Source organism: Hemitrygon akajei, chromosome 16 (genome assembly GCF_048418815.1).
Source record: "Hemitrygon akajei chromosome 16, sHemAka1.3, whole genome shotgun sequence".
NCBI classification, from domain to species: domain Eukaryota; kingdom Metazoa; phylum Chordata; class Chondrichthyes; order Myliobatiformes; family Dasyatidae; genus Hemitrygon; species Hemitrygon akajei.
Window position 1 is genome coordinate 76,264,287 of NC_133139.1, and position 22,537 is coordinate 76,286,823.

Here is a 22,537-nt window from a genome sequence, read left to right on the forward strand (position 1 = left end):
AAATGCTGGTGGAACGCAGCAGGCCAGGCAGCATCTATAGGGAGAAGCACTGTCGACATTTCGGGCCGAGACCCTTCGTTAATCTGTTAGGTTTCATCTGATAGGAAATATTGGCTTGCACACCCTGCCACAGCTGTTGTGCCTCTGATTATATCTCAAATTTCACAGGGAATTGCTTTGTTGCTTTCACAGTGACCTTACTGAGGTTAAACATGGACTTCTTGTAGGATTCTGGACCATCAGTCTTGAATGCCACAAAGATAGCCCTAAGAAGACTGCAAATTCCCTGGTTCATCCAGGGCTTCTGGTTTAGGAAAACTAGGTGTGTTCTTGAAGGCACAAACTCATCCACTTCTTGAAGAAGTCTGTGATGACTGTGTCATATTCATTCAGAACTGAAGATGAACCCCTGAATGTGGTCTAGTCCACTGATTCAAACCAGTCCTGCAAATGGTCCTCCACCTCCCTTGACTATGCCTCCACAGTGCTTTCCAGTGGTGCTGCAGTCTTCAGTCTGCCTATATGTAGGGAGTAGCAGTACAACCAGGTGATCAGACTAGACAAAGTACAGGCCAGAACTGCATACAAACATTTTTAATGGTGGTGAGGCAATAATTGAACATGTTGGCTCCTCTAGTTCACCAAGTGACTTGGTAGTGGTAGCTTATCAGGGACTTTTTCAAACCGGTCTGCTAAAGTCCCCTGCGATGATTGGGAAGGCATCTGGGTGCACTGTCTCATGACTGCTAATCATGATGCTCATCTCCTTTCGTGCCGGCTTGATATGTATTCTTCACCTTGGTAAATATCATTCCAAACTAAAAGGATTGTGTGCCCATCAGTGCAGTGTTACCATAAGATATTGGAGCAGAATTAGGTCATTTGCCTATTGAATCTGCTCCACCATTTCACCTTGGCTGATCTATTTTCCCTCTCAGCCCCAAAATCTTGTCTTCTCCCCGTGTCCTTTCATGCCGTGACTAATCAAGAATCTATCAACCTCTGCCTTAAGTATACCCAGTGACTTGGCCTGCACAGCCGCCTGTGGTAACAAATTCCACAGATTCACTACTCTCTGATTAAAGGAGTTCCTCCTTATCTCTGTTGTAAAAGGACACCCCTCTATTCTGAGGCTGTGTCCCCTGGTCTTAGACTCCCCTGCCATAGGAAATATCCTCTCCATATCTACTCTATGGAGACCTTTCAACATTTGATAGGTCACCCCTCATCCTTCTGAATTCCAGTGAGTAGAGACCCCAAGCCATCAAGTGTTACTATTATTTTGATAATTTGAGAACTTTTCTTGCAGGACTACCTGTTCTATTATTTTGTTTCTTTTGGATGCAGAGTTTGTTTAATGTAATCCACATTGTTGTTTCTCTGAAATGAATGCTCTGCATGAGTTTAATGCCACTGTGAAATGGTTTATTCAAACTGATGTATAAACCATCATGTTTTGTTTTCCATTGTGTGCTATGTGTCATTTGCCACTTGTTCAATGGAGGTTAAGAGGAAATGTTCTTGTTGCTGTATCTGCCTCAGTCATGACAGCCATCTTACACTACCTTTATCTCTCAAGTTAATCTTTTTTCGTAATTGTGGACACATCCAACCAAACTGAGACACATTTATGAAGGCATGGTGACCATCCCATCCCTGAGTTACATTGCCTCGAGGGGTAGTCTAACAATTACCGTAGCAGATGTTGTAAGACCTGAATGTCTTTAGTGTCTTTCCTAGGTTTTTGGCATCTGTCACCATGCACATACTTAAGATTTAATACATGAAGTAGATTTAAAGACCACCTCAATTCAACTATCTCAGCCTGAGATTCAGAGATATATAGCCATGATATAAGTTCAGAATCTGAACCAAATGCACAACGTATAACTGTCTGAGTCTCTCAGCTCTGACCTAGAAGCCAGACCTCAGTGACTGCATTGTATGATGAGTCAGGGTTAGAAGCTTTTAATCGTGGGTATTATCGGTGAATACATGGTGTGCCCAGTCGGATTAACATCAGTCACGTCATAGTCAGTATCTCTGTTCAAGTTGAAGTTAAATTATCATTCAACTATACATGAGTATAGCCAAATGAAAAGCACTCCTCCAGGGCCAAAGAACATATAGAACACTGCACATAGTATGTAGCACAAATAGCACATATGGTTACAATCTCAGAAAACCATAGAGCCACAAAGAGAAAATAATAATAATGTAGCCCTGTGTGGCATGACTGGACAGATAGTAAGTGTACATCCACTAAGCGAACACTGGAGGGCAGCACCCACAGGAGGGTCAAGTCCCCAACCTATTACGGATCCAAGGGTGCTCCACAGAGGTTTTCCCATACCGCTTTTGTGCTTCCTCTCCTGGTCAGTTGCAACAGGCAACACCACGGTCTAGGCCTAATCCTCACCACAGCCAAGGCAACACAGCTCCCTCACTGTCGATCTCACCGGTGATTCGAACTTGCAATATTCTATGTTTCTAATGTCAAATGTCACAATCATAATAAAACTGTCCAACAGAATCACTCGCACTGCGCACCTCGCAACAAGTCCAGGCAACAACAGAACGATGGTATGCAATAAGTTCAGCTACGTCGCTATCGAGCAACTCAGTAACAGGATAGCAACTTGGTAACATCAAACGTTACTTGACGTTCCCAGTATCCAGCAAAACAAGATGAACAAATGCAACTTTGAATGGACCTGGAGTGGCTGCTGCATCTCAGCATGGTGTCATCTTACTGGAAGTTCAGCAGCAGTCAGGCAAAATAATCTCCTATGATTAATTAGAATCATTTGGTCATATTTCCTTGATGCTTCCTTTAAATAGATCATGGACATCAAAGTTGATTGGGAAATACTAGGGCCTATACAGTGTTGCAAACCTGAAGAAAAAGGTAAAATTAGGCATCACACCACAATGTGAAAGTATCAGACATTGGGAGAATGACAGAGTGTTCCCATCAGTGGGGTGGGCCACAATTATAAACTTAAAAGCAAGGAGTGTCAGCAGTGAAGACACTGAGGAGCAGAAGGAACTAGGGACAGGATAAGTAAATCCTCAGTATTTTCTGTGAGTGGGGTACAGTTATCTAGAATGACTAATGATCTGGAAATTTGTTAAGTACTAGCAGGGCACCTGAGAAATTTATATTCATTTATTTAAATTAGTCCATAAATATAAAACAAAGTAGTAATCAGTAATATTCTCTATGAATCTACCAATTGTGAAAATCTGGTTGATTCTTGACCTTTTAAAAGAAAGAAGAATTGATCACCTTGTATGGATTACCTGTATGTGACTCTCATCCTATCCCAGTTTGCTTGCCCGATGGTTGCCCTGGAATTTAATTTAAGGGCAATTACAGTTGTATAATAAATACAGGTCTTTGCTGGAATATTTTTTAATTTTTCAGTTGGGGTCATTACTAGCAAGTTCAGTATTTATTATCCATTCTTAAATGTCATTAAGAAGCTGCATTCGTGAACTATTGCAGTCCTACTGACGTTCCTATCGTTGTTGGTTCGGCAGTTCCAGAGTATAAACCTAATGATTATGAAAAATACATTTCCAACACAAGAAGTTCAGAGATTTGGTGGGTCTCTGCAGGTGTTGCCATCCCATGCACCTGCTGTCCTTCTACTTCTCGGTGGCAGACTAGTAGGTTTAGGAGGTGTTGTTAAGCTTCCTTGGCAAGTAAATGCAGTGCGCATTGTAAATGATCCACAGTTTAACCACAGCACACTGGGAGTAGAAGTGAATGTGAATGGAGTACCAATCAAGCAGTCCACGCAGTCGTGGATGATGTTGAGACTCCTGTATTATTTCAGTCATTGTCATACAAGTGTCTGGCTAGCTAGTGGATTAAACTGTTGAGAAGTTTTACAGAAATGGTGATGCCTATTGTGGCTGACTTTAGATAAAGAAGAGACACGAGGCTATAGATGCTGAAATCTGCTGCAGCATGTAATGCTGGAGGAACTCAGTGGGTCAGACATCATTTATGGAAGGAATTGGAATTGGTTTATTATTGTGACACAGGGAGGTACAGTGAAGTTTCAGGTATTTGAAACTTCAGTAATCCATTTCTGTCCATAAATACTCCATGACCTACTGAGTTTCTCCAGTATTTTGTGTGTGGATTCAAATAAAGGATGTGAACATAAAACAGAAAGTTACCTTTTAAATTTAGAAACTGTAAATTAAAAGATTGAGAACAAAAAGAAACAGTACTGGATTCTTTCTGGCTTCTTCAAACATTACAGATGAAATAAGTGAGTAGAATTTCAAAGACTACAAATAAAGCACTTTAAGGATTCCGATCAAGCCTTGTACCTGAGGTTTGTTACTCTAGGATGTACTGACAAGGTTGTATCATTGTAAGAGGAAACTTGTTTTCAGGTTCATTGATGGTAGTTCCAATAGAGTTAGGTAGTTTGGACAGTTGTGTTATATGCTGCAAAGAGACTGATAAATACATAGAGGGCAAGCTTGCCCTTTTACGGTCATATAGTCGATATACAATGAGATTCAATTATTTCAGTACGATGTGAATATCTAATTGGGCAATTTCAAGCAAAAGTGTCTGACTTGGGGATGTTGCATCTCAGTATGTTTGGACATGAGAGTGCTAATTACAAGTCTAGGAGGTTAAGAAGTGTTTAAGTGGGGAAGAGACGATTCTTGGCCAAAGTTAGGGTAATGAAGAGAAATTGTGTGTCCAGCAGTTCGGGAAGAAAAGACATGAGGAATGGTAAAGATGCAAATTTAGGATTAGAATAGAGGGGAGAATAGAAGTTTGACTTGGTGGATTAAGGAAAAGAAGAGCGGCAAGTTGTTGGACCTTGCATTTGGAGGCAGATTATTTCTGTTTGTGTGGGATTCCTGTGCACAAATTGACTGCTGCATTTCCTGAGTTGCAATAGTGGCTTCACTTTAAAATTATTTCATTATTACCAAGCAAAGCACATTAGAATCTACTAAAAGGAATGTGAAAGATACTGTAAAAGTGTCATCATTAATTATTCAAACAAGGGCATTCTTATCCAGTGCCTCAACCCGCCTGAGCAGAAAATTTAACAATCATGTCAAACTTTCTGCAGGGAAGCGACTTGCCGTTCCACTCATTTGAATTTGCTTTCATTCTGTCAGAATTCAGAGACTTTTTGTGGCTCAATTCCATTCACCTGCCTCTGGACCTTTTCCCTTGATGTCCTTTATCTCTTTGATATGAAAAATATCAGCCATCCCCAGAGTCCAGGAGTGCTCAAGGTTTCTACCATGATCTATGTTTGTGGTTTTTCCCAGGATATAAAATTACCCTCCTTCTAGCTACCCCTCTCTTTGGTAATGGTTCTTCTCATTGATCACCCAGCACAGACCAACCCTTATTATGCTTTTTAAATCAATGCTTAGACCGGCCCAGAATAGAAAGGAAATGTTCACAATCTATCCAGATAATTTAATACTGTAAACCCTAGTATCAGTCCAGTGAGTTAAAGTTCTGCTCTGTTACCTGGACACTGTGCCCAAAACTGAATGCAGTGCTACAGCTGAGGTCTGTCAAAGCTTTTACAACCTGTGTATTACTTGTACACCTTTAGGATGATGTGATGTCATGAAAAGTGCTATGTAAATGCAGGGTTTTTTTTTCTTCTTTCTTTGTTCTAGACAGATTCTTAAAATGCATTTGGTACACTTTATTTGTTATGCAGCTATCTGTTTTGCAATCATAAAGATTGCAGCCACTGTCAGCATTGTCATTCTGTCATACAGCACAGAAACGAGGTCTTTGGGCCACCATCGAGTACCTCAGCAATGGTAGTCCTTTTGACTAGCTCTTAGCCCATGAGCTTCTTTGCCTTGGTGAATCAAAAATAATTTTTTTATTCTTCAAAACACTTCCTGTTACTTCCTCCTGACATGAGGCAAAAGGTTGGGAATCTAATACAATATACTTGTGTTGATCATTAGCTTATTTTTCCCCTTGTGGATAGAAAGTGAAAGTTGAAATGCTTTGCAATGCCATTTGGTTGGGCACTAGTTTTCAAAACCTGTTTTTTAAATGTTTGTATGTTCTCTTTTACATGTCACAGTGTGAGCATCGTCATAAAGAGGAATATGTAATGGAACTGGAACAATCACGATTGAGAGAAGCAGAGGCATTGACTGCACTCAAGGAGATGCAAGATAAGGTTCTGGAAATGGAAAAGGTGAGAACACCATGGTGCAGCTGCAGGTTTCAGTTCTGAAAGCTGCAAGTGCTCTTTGTTTTGCAATGGGATTTCATCATCTCTTCTGCAGTCCTGTAAATCTGAAAGTCACAGCAGAATAAAAGAAACAGAGCTCCAGGCATGTTTCAGTGCCTGAGACAGAGCTGAAAAGTAACAGAGCTCCAGTGTGGAAACTCTATTAACATCCACATTTCAGAGTTACGAACTGTTCGGGAATGTATCTATGTGTTTTTAGAGGAACTACATTCCACAACCTGAGAGTGAACTGACCCAGGTAAATTAGAGCCAAAAGGGGGCAGGCAAAGTGCAGTAAAATAATGGTTTCCATCATAGAAGAGGTGGTTCAGGTATAGTTGTGGCACATTCCCAAGTGAAGCAAAGAAAGAATAAACAATTCCAGAGCTGCCTGGTGGTGAAAAAAAGATGCAGTGGAAAGGGAGCAAAAAAGACTGCTTTTGGAGCAAAAAAACACTGTCTAGTTGCAAATGCAAACAAGAATCAGGTGATCACCAAAAAAAATCAGAGGGGGGAGAAAACTAAAATACGGAGGTTCAGAGAATGTGCAAATGAACAGCTGCAAAAATAGGTTGGAATCCAAGAGTTTATGAGCTTATAATAGTACCTAGAGGAGAGGAGTCAAATGGGAATTGATGCATTGATGCTGAAAACAGTGTTAAGGAACAAAGTGAGTACTTTGTACCTTTCTTCACTAAGGAAAAGGGTGCTTTTGAGGTAATAGTGAAGAATAAGGTGGTTGATATATGTTACATTATGTATGTTACCATGGAGTTAAAAATCCATAGGTTCAATAAGACAAGCCCACACAGATTATTGAGGATAAGTAATGTTTATCAACGAGATAGCAGGTTTAGATAAGATAATGGACAGAGCTAATGAGGGTAATACAGTGGATGTTAAGTATGTGGACTTTAAGAAGACTTCATCTAAGATGCAATGTAATTGACTTTACAAGCAAAGCTGACTCATGACATTTCAACCTAAGTTAGCAAATTAAAAGCGATACATCATCGTGGTGAATAGTTATTCTGAAACAGGAGGAAAGTAGTGATCACCAGAGATCTGTGCCATTGCTTTATTTTGAGCATTAATAAATAACAAAGACTAGTGGATGCAAGCCACAATTTCTAAATTTGTGTCTAATACAAAACCTGGCAGCATTGTTTCCATTGAGATTAGGGGAGATTCAAACAAGAGGACATGATTTGAGAGTTAGGGGGCAGTTTAAGGGTAACACGAGGGGGAATTTCTTTACTCGGAGAGTGGTAGCTGTGTGGAATGAGCTTCAGTAGAAGTGGTAGAGGCAGGTTCGATATTGTCTTTTAAAGTAAAATTGGATAGGTATATGGATAGAAAAGGAATGAAGTGTTATGGGCTGAGTGCGGGCCAGTGGGACTCGGTGAGTGTAAGTGTCAGCATGGACTAGAAGGGCCGAGATGGTCTGTTTCCGTGCTGTAATCGTTATATGGTTATTGTGAACTGTAACAGTGATAGATTACAGCAGGATATTAACAGGTTAGTGGAATGTGCAGAAGGGTGGGAGATGAAGTTTAATGCAGGGAACTGTGAAAAGGTAGAACAGTAGGGCACAGTAGAGGCCCTTCACAAACTATGTCGGCACTGACTCTGATGTTAATCTAAGATAAACCCATCTAGCTGTGCATATCTCTTATCCTCTATTCACTGCCTAGCCATGTGGCTGGCTAAATTCTGCTTAAACATTGCATTGGTATTTGCTTCTACCACCTCCCTGGCAACACATTTCAGGCACCTGCCACTCTGTAAAAGTAAAACCTCTCTGACACATCTCCTTTAAGTATCTGTCCTCTCAGTTTAAATATATGCCTTCAATATTTGATTTCCACCCTGGGTAAAAGATATTGACTCTACCTTATCTATGCTTCTCATCATTAAATATACTTGTATCAGATCACCCCTCAGCCTCCAGTGCTCCAGAGAAAGCAATCTACTTTGTCCAGCCTCTTCTTGTAGATAATAGTGCTGCACAAGTCATTGAAGGTGGCAGGGTAAGCTTAGAAAGCAATTCTAACACACAATGTGGTCTTTATCTATAGAGCCCTAGATCATCAATGCTGGGAAATTATGTTGAGCTCTTATAAAACTCTGTTCCAGCTTCAGAAGCAGAGTTGTTTCCACACTATGGGAAGGATGTGAGGGCATTAGAGAGAGGTGGCGAAGTTATTGTGCCTGTGTCCATATTGGCCATTGTCACACTGTGATATTCCAAATTCCCGATGATTGTCTCCATGGAGTTTAAGCATTCTCCCTTTGACCACATGGGTTTCCTCTAAGGAATCCGATTTCCTTCCATATACCAAAGATTCGCCTGTAAACTACCTGAGTGGCAACTTGTGCTGTGACTATTCTGTGATTCAATAACCTTGCAAAATGTTTTTTTTAATTATGCAAAGCATATTGATGTTTGTACCACTGCTAACAGAGCAGTGAAATACAATATGAAGAGTTATGGTTAACCTGCACTTAACACTTCCCAACCTACTCTAACTCCCACTGGACTACCCCTTCCCTTAAGTCATGCACCACCTGTAGAGGTAGAACCACTATTTTTCTGCAGAGTGCCAGTTAATGGCTTGTTCTTGAAAATATTCAGAATCAGTCTTTACGCTCGCAATGCCTGCTATTTTCTGCTTTGGATATCTGGCCTCCAGTGATAGCCTCAATCACTTTGTGGAGTATGCTATTCCCTAGCAACTGATTGTGCAAGTAAAGTTATCTCATCATCTTTTCCTCTTAATTACTTTTTTAAATTATTTGATTACCCGATGTTTATCCCCAACTAGAGGACGTGAGCACTGGCATACCTGTGGGATGTGTGCTTTGCCCACTGCTCTACTCTCTCTATACCCATGACTGTGTGGCTAGCCATAGATCAAATGCCATCTATAAAGTTGCTGATGATACAACCGTGGTTGGCAGAATCTCAGGTGGAGATGAGAGAGTGTACAGGAGCAACATATCCCAGCTAGATGAATGATGTCACATCAACAACTTTGCACTCAAAGTCAGTAAGACCTAAGAGCAGATTGTGGAATTCAGAAATGGTAGGATGGGGGAAAACGAACCAATCCTGATAGAAGGATCAGAAGTGGAGAGAGTGAGCAATTTCAAGTTCCTGAGTGTCAAGATCTCTGAGGACCTAACCTGGTCCCAACATATTGATGCATCTATAAAGAAGGCAAGACAATGGCTATATTTCATTACGACTTTGAGGAGATCTGATTTGTCACTTAAAACACTCAAAAACTTCAACAGATGTGCAGATGTACTGCGGAGAGCATTCTGACAGGCTGCATCACTGTCTGGTGTGAGGGGGCTACCACACTGGATCGAACAAAGCTACAGAATGTTGTAAAATTGGTCAGCTCCATCGTGGGTGCTGGTCTCTGTAGTATCCAAGACATCTCAGAAAGGTGGTGTCCATTGTAAAGGACCAACATCACTCTGGACATGAACCCTTCTGATTGTTACTGTCAGGTAGGAGGTACAAAGCCTTAAAGCACACACTCAGCGATTCAGGAACAACTTCTTCCCCTCTGCCAATCGATCCCTAAATGGACTTCGAAACCATGAACACTACCATACTTTTATTAATTCAGTTTTTGCACTATTTTTAATTTAACTATTTAATATACATGTATATACTTACTGTAATTGATTTACTTTTTTCTATATTATAATGTATTGCATTGTACTGCTGCTGTTAAGTTAACAAATTTCATGACACATGCCGCTGATAACAAACCTGCTTGGATTCTGATTCATTATCTTTTGCTAACAGCAAAGGCTGAGGAAGGAAGGGAGTTTCCTGCATGGATGTTCAGAAAACATATGATAAAGTCCTGCACAAAAGACTGGTTGGCGAAACTGAGGCCTGTGGTTGTGGGGGGAGGGATAGAGGAAAGAATGGGAGAAAGGTTCACCAACATGGATAGCAGTAAAGCAGTAGCAGTTACCATTTGATTTTCCTGCCTGGAGGATGGTTAATAAGTTGTCTACCCTGGGGTTGCTGATTTTATTTTTAAGTATGTAAATTATTTGGGCATTGGGTGTGTGAGGTAATGATTTCAAATCTATAGAGATATAAAGCTTGCAAATGTGGTAAACCTGAGGATATCAGCAATGAGCTGCACGGAGATCTAAGAAAAGTAGAAATGTTGAAAATCTTCAGCAGATCAGAGGTTGCCAGAGTGAGGTTGTAAATAACATCAAACCGACTTAGGGACCCCAGCTCCAGATTTCTTCCTCGGGGTTTACTCCCAAAGCCTTTCCAATGGGTGGGTATGGCTGCAAGGCTGTGGAGGTTTAAAATCAGAGTTTTTCTTCTCCTAGGTGGGCTGCTGTCCAAGGCTGATGAGCCCCACCTGCCTGAAGCAACTGGTTTTGAGGCACCAAAGGTCCACCTTTGCCTCTTCTCTTGTCAATAGAAACAGTTCTGCCAGGCCTGGTAGCTAAGCCACACGTAAAAGCCAAGAGTTGGACTTGATTGTCAGAGGTTGTTAGAGTCTCATGCCACTTGGAGCCCTTTATAGGTAGTGAGAGCTTATCCCCACTACCACCCCAGCTATGACAACCTTAGGAACCAGTTCAAAACCCAGCACTTCAATATCTCAGACAGGCTCTCTCTCTCACCAGTGAGGGAGTGATCACTTCTACTACAACAAGGGGGGAGACTGGCAGCTCACTGTTTCAATGTTACAATCTTCCATGTCGCTTCTGCAAGTCTCCCAACTTGAGGACCGACAGGCTTTCACTCACCATCAAAAGAGAGGGAGAGAGAAAGGGATCGCTCGAGTATAGGGGCTTCTTCCAATTGCAGCACAACTTGCCTCTTATCCTGATGTTTCAGTCTCCCACAATGCTTCAATTGGTGAGGAACCAGGTCATCTACGGTGCCTCTCCCTGAAGGCACACATTTTCAAGCCACTCCTAAGGATAGTGAGATATCAGGCTGTGTGACCGGTGGAAAAAAAAACCACCGCTTGCAGAGAATCATAACTATAGATCATGGACTCCGACAGAACCCCAACCTCCTTGAAAAGAGAAAAAAGACATAAGAATAAAGGAATAAACTGTTTCATGGACAAACTGGAAGAAGTCACCTCGGTCTGCAAAAACTGCTAACATCATCTTTTTGAAATCATTGCCCAATGCATATGCTCCTGTTCCATGGCAAAATAATTATTTTCCTTAAAACATCTCAGGATTTCTCTTTTTATAAATTATTATTGCATCTGTGCCCACTGCCTTTTCTCACATGTATTTCAAATGCTCAAGACACTGCAAAAATGAGGTTTCTCCACCTCAATATTAAAGTCTCCACCTATTCTGTTTTATCATGTTCTGCAGTAAACGGACTTCATGTATTTCAGCAAATTAGGATAAAGTGGTCCTATGCAGCATCTTGAACTGTTAATCATGTTGAAGGCATTTAAACTAAGAATTAATGAGATAGGAGTACGAGAATGCTCACAGCACTTTAATTTTCTTTTTGAGAATTGAGCAATCTGATGGATACTTCTAGCATTTTCTGTTGTTATATATTGTGGTTGAAAAATTAAATTAAACCAACAGCAATTAGCTACTTCCAGGGTGGACTTTTCCAAATTTCATCAGGATTTGCATGGAAGATCATTTGTGAATTCACTTTTGAAAAGACTGACTCGAATTTTTAGTGGTATTATCATCTTTCAGGTGAATAAGGTAATTTGTTTGTCTCAAAATTATAACTCATTGTTTAAAACACACAGCATTGTATACAGTTTTGGTCATCACACCATGGGAAGGACATGAAGCAATAGACATAAAACAGATGGACCAGGATGTTGCCTGGAATGGAGAGCTGTCATTATGAGGAGAGATTGGCTGTCTGGGTTTATTCTCACCTGAATGTAAGACGTTGAGGTGACCTCATAAAGGTTTAAAAATTGAGGGGCATGAGTTGGATATTTATTCAGAATCTTTTATCCAGAGCAAGAGATCTAAAATTAGTTTGGAGGGGGACAGGTTTAATATGAGAGGGAGGGTAGAAATTTAAGAGATCTCAGGGTTAAATTTTTCACCCAGCGTGATAAACATCCCGAATAATCTTCCAGCAGAGGGATGGAGACAGATAAAATTACAATGTTTAAAAGAGGTGTAAATAGATACCTGGATTGGAATGGAATTGAGGGACGCAGGCATAATGTGTGCAAATGGATTTGCATTGATAGGCATCACTGTTAGCATGGTTGACATGGACTGTAAGGGTCATTTTCTATATTTTTAAGAAGTTGGTGTTTTCCATCTACTGAATTCATAGTATTCATATTATGCTGTTAGGTTCCACGATTTAGAAGAAACAGCAACAAAGGGAAGTATGTTAAACTAGAAAGTCAGAATGACTTTCTACCTGAAATGCAATCTGAAGGTGGCAGTGTGTTAGATACATTGGTTTCTACTGAAGGGAAAAGGCTGGAGTCGATTAACATTTTAGGGTAAGGGTGTTTATTAGGTGCAACCAAAAATTAGAGAAAATAGCAAAAAGAAAATTGCCAATATTAACAAAAAGATATCTACTAGAAAACACCATCACAGCACCATACTTTGTCCAATGTATGGCCATTCTATCTCTCTCTGCCACTAAATTGCCTCATTTAGTAAACACAAAGTACACTGCAGATGCTGTGGTCAAATCAACATGTACAAACAAGCTGGATGAACTCAGCAGGTCGGGCAGCATCCATGGAAATGAGCAGTCAACGTTTCGGGCCGAGACCCTTTGTCAGGACTGAAGAAGGAGGGGGCAGGGGCCCTATAAGGAAGGTGGGGGAGGGGGAAGGTGCAGGTGAAAAACTAATCAGAGGAAAGATCAAGGGGTGGGAGAGGGGAAGCAGGGAGGGGATAGACAGGAGAGGTGAAGAAGGAATGTAAGGGGAAAGCATTATGGGTAGTAGAAGAAGGTAGAATCATGAGAGAGGTGGTAGGCAGCTTGAAGAGGAGGCAGAGTGAAAGTGTGATAGGGGAAAGGAGAGGGTGGGAATTACCGGAAGTTGGAGAATTCGATGTTCATACCAAGGGGCTGGAGACTACCCAGACGGTATATGAGATGTTGCTGCTCCAACCTGAGTTTGACCTCATCATTGCAGTAGAGGAGGCCATGTATGGACATATCCGAATGGGAATGTGAAGGAGAGTTGAAGTGGGTGGCAACCGGGAGATCCTGTCTGTTGTGGTGGACGGAGCGGAGGTGCTCAACGAAGCGGTCCCCCAATCTGCGTTGGGTCTCACCGATGTAGAGGAGGCCACACCATGAGCACCGGATGCAATAGATTACCCCAACAGACTCACAAGTGAAGTGTTGCCTCACCTGGAAGGATGGTTTGGGACCCTGAATGGTGGTAAGAGAGGAGGTGTAGGGACAGGTGTAGCACTTACACTTGCAGGGATAAGTACCTCGTGGGAGATCTGTGGGGAGGAATGTGTGGACCAGGCAGTTGCAGAGGGAACGATCCCTGCGAAAAGCAAAGAGGGGTAGAGAGGGAAAGATGTACTTAGTGGTGGGGTCCTAGAACCATAGAACAGTACAGCACAGTACAGGCCCTTCAGCCCTCCATGTTGTGCCGACCCATATAATCCTTAAAAAAAGTACTAAACCCACACTACCCCATAACCCTCCATTTTTCTTTTATCCATGTGCTTGTCCAAGAGGCTCTTAAATACCCCTAATATTTTAGCCTCCACCACCATCCCTGCCAAGTCATTCCAGGCACTCACAACCCTCTGTGTAAAAAAAAAAAAACAACTTACCCCTGATGTCTCCCCTAAACTTCCCTCCCTTAATTTTGTACATATGCTCTCAGGTGTTTGCTATTGGTGCCCTGGAAAACAAGTACTGACTATCCACCCTATCTATGCCTCTCATAATCTTGTAGATTATGGATGACGGGAGGATGGGGACATCACCACAACAGGGACCGTGTTCCCCTTGTCCTCACCTACCACCCCACCAGCCTCCGGATCAAGCATATTATCCTCCACAACTGTGTGTGTGTGTGTGTGTGTGTGTGTGTGTGTGTGTGTGTGTGTGTGTGTGTGTGTGTGTGTGTGTGTGTGTGTGTGTGTGTGTGTGTGTGTGTGTGTGTGTGTGTGTGTGTGTGTGTGTGTGTGTGTGTGTGTGTTTTGCATGTACTGAGTGCTCTCCATCACATTACCAACCTCCTGTCGTACAGCGATGATGTTCAGCAGCTAAGACAGGTAGTCTGCAGTAACATTTCCTTATGCCTTATGTTGAACACTGAATTTGAAGGGTTGGAGCTCCAGGTACCACCATGTCACTGGCATTATGGTCCTTCATTGTCTGAATCCATGTCTGTGTAAAGGTCAAACTCTCTGCCAAGGAGGTAGTAGCAGAGACTGTCAAGGGCCTCGCTTAATGGCCAGACACTCCCTTTCAATGGTGCAATGACTTGTTTCCCTTGGGAGGAGTTTTCAGCTCAGGTAAAGGACAGTTCACTCTTCTCTAGGTTGTCCTTAGGCCAGCGCTGCTTCAGATGCACCCACCTGGACAAGAAACCATTTATCAAAGTCAGGGCTCTGAAGAACAAGTGAAGAGCACATGCTTTAAGGGCTTGAAAGCATTTTCACATTCACTTGTCCATGTCACTGGGTTGCTTACACGTTTCCCAGCAAGATTAATTAGATGTGCAGCCAGAGAGATGAATTATGGAATGAGCCTGCAGCAGCACCCTGCCACACTGCATCTCCTCCTTGGTATGAGGACAAAGACTCTATTGAGGAGTGATTCCACTTTGTCCACCTGTGCTTGAACCACTCCTTCCTGTTTACAGTTTCTGTTCTTACAATCGCTAAGTATGCCTGCGGGAAAAGAATCTCAAGGTTGTATGTACTCTGATAATAAATTTTACTTTGAACTGGTAGCCAAGGTATCTGATTTTCGTTTTTGCCCACTTACATGTTTGTAAATTGAAGGTGAGACCAGCAGCATGAATATTCTCCAGGACCCTGCCAAGAAGGTCCACATCTAGCCACACATTTCTGAGTTGCATTTTGTTTGGCTGAGACTAAATCTTTACTTTCTCCTGGTTCCACTCCTAATACTTTGAGGAGTGGTACTCTGTACTCCTCATTGAATTAGATCTCCTGGCTAGAGGTTCCAGGTTGAGGTTGAAGACAATTCTGGTGCTTCCACTAGCCAGAAGCACCTCATAGATGTTAAGTTTTGAGCTCTCAAATCTGCTTAAGTTGATCTATTTAGTGCAGTGCTCATCCCAGAGAACACGATGAACATACCAGAGAACAGAGAAACGGTTCGCAAGAACTGTGAGGTGGTCACTAATACCAAGGCAGACAGGTGTGTTTGCTGCTGGTAACTTGGTGAAGCCAAGCCATTTATCCCTGAGAATCTGACTAACTCAGTGATTGGTGCTGCTACCAACCATTTCAGGGGGTAATGAAGCACCCTATGCCTCTCTGCACCTGGGCTCTTGCTTCTCTCAGTGCTTTTCCAAAATTGTTCCTAACAGTGTGAGTTACAGTTTCATCAGACATGGAAGACCAGACGATGATCAGGTGATGACTTCTGACAGCGCATCAACTTTCTTAGAAGTTTATGTAGATTCAGCATGTCACCAAACACCTTGACAAACTTCTTTAGATGAACAGTGGAGAGTAGCTTCATATATGTGTGTGACAATAAACCTGATCCTGATATGGGTCTTGAATATCCGGGATATGATCAACGGAAGAAGACTCTTTCATGTCAAAGTGATCTAAATTAATTGCAAATTAACACAAAATCACTAATTGCATAAGTATTCACCCCCGCCCCCTTTAATATGACACACCAAATTATCACTGGTGCAGCCAATTGGCTTGAGAAGTCACATAATTAGTTAAATGGAGATCACCTGTGTGCAGTAAAGGTGTTTCAGTTTGTTGTAGTAAAAATACACCTGTAACTGGAAGGTCCAACTGCTGGTGAGTCAGTATCCTGACAAACACCACATCATGAAGACAAAAGAACCCGCCAAGCAACTCCGCGAAAAGTTTATTGAAAAGCATAAGTCAGGAGATAAATGCAAGAAAATTTCCATGTCACTGAATATCCCTTGGAGTGCAGTTAAGTGAATCATCAAGAAATGGAAAGAATATGGCACTGCTAGAGCAGGTCATCCTCAAAAACAGAGTGACTGTGTAAGAAACGAGACCTATGACAACTCTGGAGAAGTTACAAGCTTCAGTGGCTGAGATGGGAGAGACCGTGTATACAAGAACTGTTGCCCGGGTGCTTCACCAGTCATAGTTTCTGAGAGAGTGGCAAAGAGAAAGCCAATGATGAAAATAACTCTCATGAATTTTCAGCTAGAGTTTGCCAGAAATCAATAGACAATAGGTGCAGAAGTAGACCATTTGGCCCTTCGAGCCTGCACCACCATTTTGAGATCATGGCTGATCATCTACTATCAATACCCGGTTCCTGCCTTGTCCCCATATCCCTTGATTCCCCTATCCATAAGATACCTATCTAGCTCCTTCTTGAAAGCATCCAGAGAATTGGTCTCCACTACCTTCCGAGGCAGTGCATTCCAGACCCCCACAACTCTCTGGGAGAAGAAGTTTTTCCTTAACTCTGTCCTAAATGACCTACCCCTTATTCTTAAACCATGCCCTCTGGTACTGGACTCTCTCAGCATCTGGAACATATTTCCTGCCTCTATCTTGTCCAATCCCTTAATAATCTTATATGTTTCAATCAGATCCCGTCTCAATCTCCTTAATTCCAGTGTGTACAAGCCCAGTCTCTCTAACCTCTCTGCGTAAGACAGTCCAGACATCCCAGGAATTAACCTCGTGAATCTATGCTGCACTTCCTCTACAGCCAGGATGTCCTTCCTTAACCCTGGAGACCAAAACTGTACACAATACTCCAGGTGTGGTCTCACCAGGGCTCTGTACAAATGCAAGAGGATTTCCTTGCTCTTGTACTCAATTCCCTTTGTAATAAAGGCCAACATTCCATTAGCCTTCTTCACTGCCTGCTGCACTTGCTCATTCACCTTCAGTGACTGATGAACAAGGACTCCTAGATCTCTTTGTATTTCTCTCTTACCTAACTCTACACTATTCTGATAATAATCTGCCTTCCTGTTCTTACTCCCAAAGTGGATAACCTCACACTTATTCACATTAAACGTCATCTGCCAAGTATCTGCCCACTCACCCAGCCTATCCAAGTCACCCTGAATTCTCCGAACATCCTCGTCACATGACACACTGCCACCCAGCTTAGTATCATCAGCAAATTTGCTGATGTTATTCTCAATGCCTTCATCTAAATTGTTGACGTAAATTGTAAACAGCTGTGGTCCCAATACCGAGCCCTGTGGCACCCCACTAGTCACCACCTGCCATTCCGAGAAACACCCATTCACCGCTACCCTTTGCTTTCTATCTGCCAACCAGTTTTCTATCCATGTCAGTGTCTTCCCCCCGATGCCCTGAGCTTTGATTTTACCCACCAATCTCCTATGTGGGACCTTATCAAATGCCTTCTGAAAATCGAGGTACAGTACATCCACTGGATCTCCCCCGTCTAACTTCCTGGTTACATCCTCAAAAAACTCCAACAGATTAGTCAAGCATGATTTACCCTTGGTAAATCCATGCTGGCTTGGCCCAATCCTATCACTGCTATCTCGATATGCCACTATTTCATCCTTAATAATGGACTCTAGCATCTTCCCCACCACCGATGTCAGGCTGACAGGTCGATAGTTCTCTGTTTTCTCCCTCCCTCCTTTCTTTCTTAAAAAGTGGGATAACATAGCCATTCTCCAATCCTCAGGAACTGATCCTGAATCTAAGGAACATTGGAAAATGATTATCAATGCATCCACAATTTCCAGGGCCACCTCCTTTAGTACCCCAGGATGCAGACCATCTGGACCTGGGGATTTGTCAGCCTTCAGTCCCATCAGTCTACTCATCACCGTTTCCTTCCTAATGTCAATCTGTTTCATTTTCCTCTGTTACCCTATGTCCTTGGCCCATCCATACATCTGGGAGATTGCTTGTGTCTTCCTTAGTGAAAACAGATCTAAAGTACTCATTAAATTCTTCTGCCATTTCTCTGTTTCCCATAACAATTTCACCCAATTCATTCTTCAAGGGCCCAACAGTGTTCTTAACTATCTTCTTTCTCTTCACATACCTAAAAAAGCTTTTGCTATCTTCCTTTATATTCCTGGCTAGCTTGCGTTCGTACCTCATTTTTTCTCCCCGTATTGCCTTTTTAGTTAAGTTCTGGTGTTCCTTAAAAACTTCCCAATCATCTGTCCTCCAACTCAGCTGGAAGAAGATTCTATGGTCTGATGAAACCAAAGTTAATGTCCTAGAGTGGCCAAGTCAGAGTCCAGACCTCAATCCAATTGAGAATTTGTGTCTGAACTTGAAAAAAACTGTTCACTCATGATCCCCATGCAGTCAGACAGAGATTGAGCACTTTTGTAAAGAAGAATATGGGGAAAATTGCAGTGTGCAGATGTGCAAAGCTCATAGAGGCCTATTCACACAAACTCAAGGCTGTAATTGCTGCCAAAAGTGCTATAGCTGATTTGAATGGTGTGTGTTTACAGTGGTATGCAAAAGTTTGGGCATCCCTGTTCAAAATTTCTGTTACTGTTAATAGCTAAGCGAGTAAAAGATTACCTGATTTCCAAAAGGCATAATGTTAAAGATGACACATTTCTTTAACATTTTAAGCAAGATTACTTTTTTTATTTCCATCTTTTACAGTTTCAAAATAACAAAAAAGGAAAAGGACCCGTAGCAAAAGTTTGGGCACCTTGCATGGTCAGTACTTAGTAACACCCCCTTTGGCAAGTATCACAGCTTGCAAGTGCTTTCTGTAGCCAGCTAAGAGTCTTTCAATTCTTGTTTAGAGGATTTTCGCCCACTCTTCCTTGCAAAAGCCTTCTAGTTCTGTGAGATTCTTAGGCCATCTTGCATGCACTGCTCTTTTGAGGTCTATCCACAGATTGTTGATGATGTTTAGGTCGGGGGATTGTGAGGGCCATGGCAAAACCTTCAGCTTGTGCCTTTTGAGGTGGTCCATTATGGATTTTGAGGTGTTTTTTAGGATCATTATCCTGTTGTAGAAGCCATCCTCTTTTCATCTTCAGCTTTTTTTTTTTACAGACGGTGTGATGTTTGCTTCCAGAATTTGCTGGTATTTAATTGAATTCATACTTCCCTCTACCAGTGAAATGTTCCCCGTGCCACTAGCTGCAACGCAAGCCCAAAGCATGATCGATCCGTCCCCGTGCTTAACAGTTGGAGAGGTGTTCTTTTCATGAAATTCTGCACCCTTTTTTCTCCAAACATACCTTTGCTCATTGTGGCCAAAAAGCTCTATTTTAGCTTCAGCGTTCCACAGGACTTGTTTCCAAAGTGCATCAGGCTTGTTTAGATGTTCCTTTGCAAACTTCTGATGCTGAATTTTGTGGTGAGGACGCAGGAAAAGTTTTCTTCTGATGACTCTTCCATGATGGTCATATTTGTGCAGGTGTCACTGCACAGTAAAACAGTGCACCATCACTCCAGAGTCTGCTAAATCTTCCTGAAGGTCTTTTGCAGTCAAATGAGAGTTTTGATTTGCCTTGCTAGCAATCCTACGAGCAGTTCTCTCAAAGTTTTCTTGGTCTTCCAGACCTCAACTTGACCTCCACCGTTCCTGTTAACTGCCATTTCTTAATTCCATTACGAACTAAGGAAACAGCTACCTGAAAATGCTTTGCTACCTTCTTATAGCCTTCTCCTACTTTGTGGGCATCATTTATTTTAATTTTCAGAGTGCTAGGCAGCTGGTTAGAAGAGCCCATGGCTGCTGATTATTGGAACAAAGTTTGAGTCAGGGTATTTATAAAGCTTTGAAATTTGCATAACCTGGCCTTTCCTAACGATGATTGTGAACAAGCCATAGCCCTAACAAGCTAATTAAGGTCTGAGACCTTGGTAAAAGTTATCTGAGAGCTCAAATCTCTTGGGGTGCCCAAACTTTTGCATGGTGCTCCTGTCCTTTTTTTCACTCTAAAATTGTACAATACAAAAATAATACACTAATCTTGCTTAAAATGTTGAAAAGAATGTTTCATCTTTAACTTTATGACTTTTGAAGATCATTTCATCTTCTACTCACTTAACCATACACAGTAACAGAAATTTTGACCGGGGGTGCCCAAACTTTTGCATGCCACTGTAAAATGCAATCAATTATTTTGTGTTTTGTATTTGTAGTTAATTTAGATCACTTTGTCGAGATCAGTTTTCATTTTGACATAAACATGTCTTCTTGTGTAATCAGTGTCAAAAAAGTCAAATCAAATCCACTGTGACTCAAAGTTGTAAAACAATAAAACATAAAAACTTGCAAGAAGCGTGAATACTTTTTACAGATACTGACAAATACAGTTTGATGCAAAGGTCTTGGGCATCCTAGCTTTATATAAGTCTTTTGCAGAGTGCTGTACACATCAAAATAAAACCCTCAACCTCTTCAGAAAACAATAGAGATCTAACCAAATTTCCCTCAAGTCTGAGCTTCACTAGCCCTAGCAATATCTTGATAAATCTCATCTTTGGTGCAGTCACATCCTTCCTGTAATGTTGTGAGCAAAACATTGTGCAGCACTGTAGCTGTGGCCTGACTAATGTTTTATATGGTTGTAGCTTGACTACCCTGCTACTTCTGTTTTTACATCTCAGGCAATGAAGGCAAGTATCCTGCATTTTTGTTGACTTCCACGTAGCCAATGTTCCAAGCCTTCCCTGGAAATGTTCCCCAACTCTTCATCCAGTGCATTGATGCTACTTCAGGCATCCATGCTCAGCTCATCAATTTCAACAACTTTGCCTCCAACTTCCTCCCTTCCCTTAACTTCATGGTCCATTTCAGACACTCCCTGCTCTTAACACACTTTTCTCGATTTCTCTGTCTTCATCTCTGGAGATAATCTGTCAACTGACATCACTTATAAACCTCCCAATTCATGTGGTTATCTTGACTGTACCCCTTCCCACCCTGTCTCCTGTTAAATTGCTATTCCATTTTCACAGTTCCTTTGTCTCCGGGACATCTGGTTCCAGGATGCGGCTTTCCTTTCCAGACAACAGAGACATCCTCCTTCTTCAGAGAACAGGCTTTTCCTTACTCCACCATTGATGCTGCTCTCACTCACCTCTTGTCCTTGCCTACCACCCCACGAGCCTCTGCTTCCAACACATCAATCTTCGCAGCTTCTGCCATCCCTAAAGGGATCCTACCACCAAACATATCTTTACCTCCTGCCTCTCTCCACTTTCAAAAGGGATCACTCCCTCCCTGATCTCCTTGTACATTTATCCATCCCCACTAACTTCCCTCCCGGCATTTATCTCTGTAAATGGACTAAGTGCTGCACCTGCCCATTCATCTCATCCCTCACCTCTAGTCAGGGCCCCAAACTGTCCTTCCAACTGAGGCAACACTTTATCTGCAAATCCCCTGGTGTTGTCTATTGTGTCTGGTGCTCTCGATGCAACCTTCTCTATATTGGTGAGACCCGTCATAAATTGGGAGACCATTTCATTGAACACCTCCACTTCATCTGCCAAAAGCCAAATATTTTACTTCTGATTCCCATTCCCATTGCCGCCTCTTGTGCCACAATGAGGCCACTCTCCAGGTGAAGCGCAGCACCTTACCTTGGGAACCCTCCAACCTGATGGCATGAAAATCAAGGACTTCTCCTTCCAATTTTAAAAATTAATCACTCCCCTTCTCTCTTTTTCTATTCTCTCTCTGGCCTCTTAACTCATCTGCCTACCACCTCCCCCTGAGTCCCCTCCTTCTTCCTTTTCACTTATGGTTCATTCTCCTTTCCTGTCAGATTCCTTCCTCTCCAGTCCTTTGCCTTTCCTACCCACCTGTCACCTTCTAGCTATCCTTCTTCCCATCCCCCCAAGCTCCACATTTTATTTTGTTGTCTTTATCCTTCCTTTTCAGTTCTGAAGAAGGGTCTGGGCCTGAAACATCAGCTGTTTATTCATTTCCATAGATGCTGCCTGACTTGCTGAGTTCCTCCAGCATTTTGTGTGTGTTGCTTTGGATTTCCAGCATCTGCAGATTTTCTCATGTTTAAGTATCATCTTTGCCTTTTCACACATTCTTAAGACATGTATGAACATATATTTCAAGG

At 42.0% G+C, this 22,537-nt stretch overlaps 1 protein-coding gene across 11 annotated transcripts in view; it reads left to right on the top strand.

Moving 5' to 3' along the window:
• Positions 1-22,537, top strand: part of LOC140740196 (EVI5-like protein) — a 258,676-nt gene that overhangs the window by 161,820 nt on the left and 74,319 nt on the right. For all 11 annotated transcript variants that reach the window (XM_073069213.1, XM_073069214.1, XM_073069216.1 and 8 more), the window contains one exon: positions 6,108-6,224. In XM_073069213.1, the coding sequence (XP_072925314.1) occupies positions 6,108-6,224 (117 nt within the window). The remainder of the gene's footprint in view (positions 1-6,107; positions 6,225-22,537) is intronic.